General features: G+C 47.2%; 1 protein-coding gene across 1 annotated transcript in view; it reads left to right on the top strand.

Annotated features, from left to right (window-relative positions):
• SMOX (spermine oxidase) overlaps positions 1-3,839 on the top strand; it is a 12,510-nt gene extending 8,671 nt beyond the window's left edge. The window contains exons 3-4 of the mRNA XM_017829000.1: positions 1,911-2,071; positions 3,353-3,839. Coding sequence (XP_017684489.1) covers positions 1,911-2,071; positions 3,353-3,490 — 299 coding nt within the window. The 3' untranslated portion in view covers positions 3,491-3,839. The remainder of the gene's footprint in view (positions 1-1,910; positions 2,072-3,352) is intronic.
• Positions 3,840-4,212: the final 373 nt, after the last annotated feature.

The following is a 4,212-nucleotide window of genomic DNA, read 5'->3' on the forward strand; positions in this document are numbered from 1 at the left end:
CATCTGAGAGCTCCCTGTTCTCAGACTCCCTTGGGCTTTCCACTTCCAGGCATTCCTGCTTTGAAGAGTCTTGGAGGAGCATATTTTAGAGGCTTTGTTATGCGAAGCTGTTGCTCCTGAAACAACATTGGTTTGTAGGATGTGTTTTGTTTGTGGCCTGTATTTATTTGCTAGTCTGGGACATATTTTGATCTGGGGGCTGGTGGTTAGAAAGTGTTCACAGTGTACTCTGGGCAGGCCATCCAAGGGCTTCTGCTCTGTTCCAGCCCTGTGCTCCATAACTCTGGTTGACACACAATATTCCTGAAAGCAGCAGCTGAACCAGGGAAGTAACCTGCTCCTGATTTCAAGGAATTGAAGGCACAGCTAAATAACAGTTTAGTAGAACTAAATAACGTAGGGCCTAACTAGTCTTTACAGTTGGATGTCTCCCTCTTTAAGCTGTGATGAAGAAAGTGGGGGAATTTGGGTTGTCTCAGAGCAGGCTGAACCTGTTGAGTTGTCAAAGAGTCAGAGTCTGAAGCAGACACAGGATCTGTGTGAGATGCAGACATGTCTCCAAACCCTTCCTTCCTGTGACAGTCTCTTACAATCACAGAATGGTTTATGTTGGAAAAGCCCTTTAAGACCATGAAGTCCAGCTGTTCCCCCAGAACTGCCAAGGGCAGCACTAACCCATGTCCCCAGGTGCCACCTCCACATGGCTTTTAAATCCCTCCAGAGATGGGGACTCCACCACTGCCTCAAAGTTGCCTCAAGGGTGGATCTTGGCTCCCGCAGGGAGAATTTCTCTTCATTGGAATTCTTCATGTCCCATCTCCCCATTCCTTTCCTGCCAAGCCAGATATGATCATGGGACTCCAACAGAATGGGTGACACTGAGATGGCCCCAAACCAGCCTAGCAAGGGGGTCTCCCTATTTATACCTGGCTCTCTCTATTTGTACCTGGGGCTCTTCTGCCACCAGCTGGTGCTCGGCTGCCTTGGCTGCAGTCCTGGATCCCGTGTGCTCCTGTGCTCTTTGGGATGGGAACAGTGGCTGATGATCACTGGTGCGCTCCAGTGCCCCTCATCTAGAGGTCCTGAAAATCCTACAGCAATCTAGAAATCATCCTACTTCCAGCCTCAAAAGTCTTCTTTCCATGCTGTGTGTGTTCTGCAAAATGAGTCGGTTGGAATTTAAGTTTATTTGGGGGGTGGGGCAACTGGCTTGCAGTTGGAATGAGTAATGCAGGTTTTGAGAACTTTCTGACAGGTTTTTCTGTGCCCCCACATAATGAAGATTTGCCTTCTAGCATCCTTACCCACTTCTCTTTGGAGGTACATCTCTCTCTCAAGACCACTTAAAAACCCAATTCAGACTAGGCACCCAGTTAAATACCTAAAATTTGGTGAGATCAATCACGTGCTTCATCACAAGCAGTCTGCCCACCACAAATGAGAGCAGGAGATGCTCTGTATTTTCAGCTAGACCATGTCCAGGGTTCACTGAAACTCCCCAATCTTTCAGGAATGTAGACATTTTAATGATCTTTCCCAAAATGAACCACAGAATCATTTAGGTTTGAAAAGACCTCCACAGTCATCGAGTCCAACCTTTGACCAACCATCACCTTGTCAGCCAAACTACAGCACTGAGTGTCATGTCCAGTCAATTCTTGAACACCTTCAGGGATGGGGACTCCACCACCTCCCTGGAAAACGGAAGAGCTGAGATTAAAAGGGATGATGTTTTTGTTATACAGATAGTTAGAACTCAGTAAGAGAAGAGAGATCTGGTTTGGGGGCTCTTCCCTGTAACCTGCAGGCTCTGTTAGGATGGATGTCCAATAAATCAGACCGAATTTATCAGACCACACCTTGCACCCTTGGACACAGCCTCACTTTCTCTCTTCCGCTTTCCCCCCCAGGGAATCCAAACATTCCGAAACCTCGCCGGATCCTGCGGTCCTCCTGGGGCAGCAACCCCCACTTCCGTGGATCCTACTCCTACACCCAGGTTGGGTCTAGTGGGGCCGACGTGGAGAAACTCGCTAAACCACTGCCTTACGCCGAGAGCTCCAAAACTCCTGTAAGTGTGGCCCAAACTGGGGCCGTGGCAGCAAAACTGATGTGGTTTTTACTGGGTAGTGAGTTTTCTGGGAGGGAGGTTGAAAAACACAGTCTCTGGCTGGGCTTTCCGGTAGTGTGTGTTCCTGTTTTTTAAGCTGTACATACCCCCTTGAATGAATGGCGTCTGTGGGATTTTACCCCTTTAACGTTTGGAATGCCGGCATTCCCGCCTTCTCTCCCTGAGTTTATCAAGAGCTGCTCATCCATGTGGCTTTTGGAATTGTGATCTCTGCGTTTTATGGCCATTAGCCTTATTGTCCGGTTCAGAATTCCTTAAAAAAGCACGTGTTAACCTGTTTTAAAGCTTGTTCTTAAACACATGCCCCTGCTGGTGTCTTAGGTCTGAATGTGTCAGAGGTGCATATTAGGAAATCTCTCTTGTGTTGGCAGTGCAGGCTGAGGGAGGCCCAGTCCTTGGCAGGGGAGGATGGATTTTATCCTCAGACAGTGCCTTTGCTTTCTGAATATAGCAAGGAGCACACATGGAGATGGTTACCACAGCTCAGCTGACGAGCAGGAACACATTTAGCCAAACTCACCCCATCATTCAGGGTTACGTGTCCAAATCCAAAGACAAAGGCTGATGGAAATGCAGCCTTCCAAGCAGTTGCTCAGTCTGTTTCCTCCACCAGAGCAGATATAATTTTATTCAGCGCAGAAATCTACTTAAAAAAAAGCAGCAGGAGCTTTAGGAATCCTTCTGTGTAGTTCCCAGGGAAGAGAGGTACCTGAAACTCCTGCCTAGGAGCTGAGTTGGAATTGTTGCAAGTGTTGGTGTAAGAGATACAACACTGTCTCTCACCCTCTGGGTTTTGAGACATGACTGTTTTTTCCTTCTGAAGTTGCTGCCCAGAAGAAAAATTACCTTAATGCCTAAAAGGCTGAGGTATAATTTAGGGGAGCAAAGGGAGGAGATGGTACAGAAAAGGTGCAGGTTTGATTAAGGTTCCCAGAGCTGGGACCTGTCCTTGTGGAACACCATGTTGGAATTTGGAGTGCCAACATTCCAAAACAGATGTCAACCCATGGGGATGCCCCATCCCAGGTTGGAGCAACCTGGTCTAATGGAAGGTGTCCCTGCCCATGGCAGGGGGTGAGGAACGAGATGAGCTTTAATGTCCTTCCCAACCCAAACCACAATTCCACGTGGGAGGGCACAGGGAGGTTTGTCTCCTTTTAGCCTCACATCTGCTTTCCAGTGAGTTCTGCTGAGCTGTGCCACTTTTCCCGTCCTCTGCAGCCGATGCAGGTGATGTTTTCGGGGGAGGCCACTCACAGGAAGTATTATTCCACGACCCACGGTGCTGTGCTCTCTGGGCAGAGAGAGGCTGCTCGTCTCATTGAGATGTACCAGGACCTCCTGCAGTGCCGGACCTGAAAGAGCCCTGCCGGTGACCACCACACCTCCCAGACCCTCCTGCAGGTGTGTGGAGGGGCTCTTTTTTAATTCAGTTCACAGTAGAACAGCCTTTATCTTTTCTATTAAAAAATAAAAACCCCTAATTGTTAAAAATGTTAGTCATCAATAGCTTCATTTCCATGTGCTGTATTGTTAACAGGGGAAGGGTGCTCCTTTGGTCTGGTAAACCGTTTCTTTGTCATTTTAATTCTAATTTCACTTTTGGTGCCTATCATATGTTTTTTTTTTTCTCTGTTTCTCTTTCTGTATTGTAAGTGCCTTCTATACTAAAATAAATGTTGTAATAAAAAGACTGGGTGCTGTGGTACTTCCTGGATGCTTCGTTTGGTAACTTTAAAATCTTTTATTCAATGTTACAAAAGCAGGGGTTTTCTCTCTTCCTACAGATTTTGGTGTAGGATAATCTTGAGTTAGATCTGGATACTCAATATAGTGATTGATCTCAACTAATCATGCAAAGAATTGCACTGTAGAGGCACAGCTTATTTGTCTTGTCCATATTAACATAGGGACCACTCTGTGTCACATATTTAACTCTGTCACCTCTCTGTGGGCATTTGTGCTTCAGGAAATCTGCTGATAATTCCATGGGGGAATTTGCCTTTCTTCTGTCCCTCCATGCCTTGTCCCTAGTCCCTCTCCAGCTCTCCTGGAGCCCCTTTAGGCCCTGCCAGGGGCTC

This window comes from Lepidothrix coronata, unplaced genomic scaffold (genome assembly GCF_001604755.1).
Source record: "Lepidothrix coronata isolate B3197 unplaced genomic scaffold, Lepidothrix_coronata-1.0 Scaffold156, whole genome shotgun sequence".
Taxonomy (NCBI): domain Eukaryota; kingdom Metazoa; phylum Chordata; class Aves; order Passeriformes; family Pipridae; genus Lepidothrix; species Lepidothrix coronata.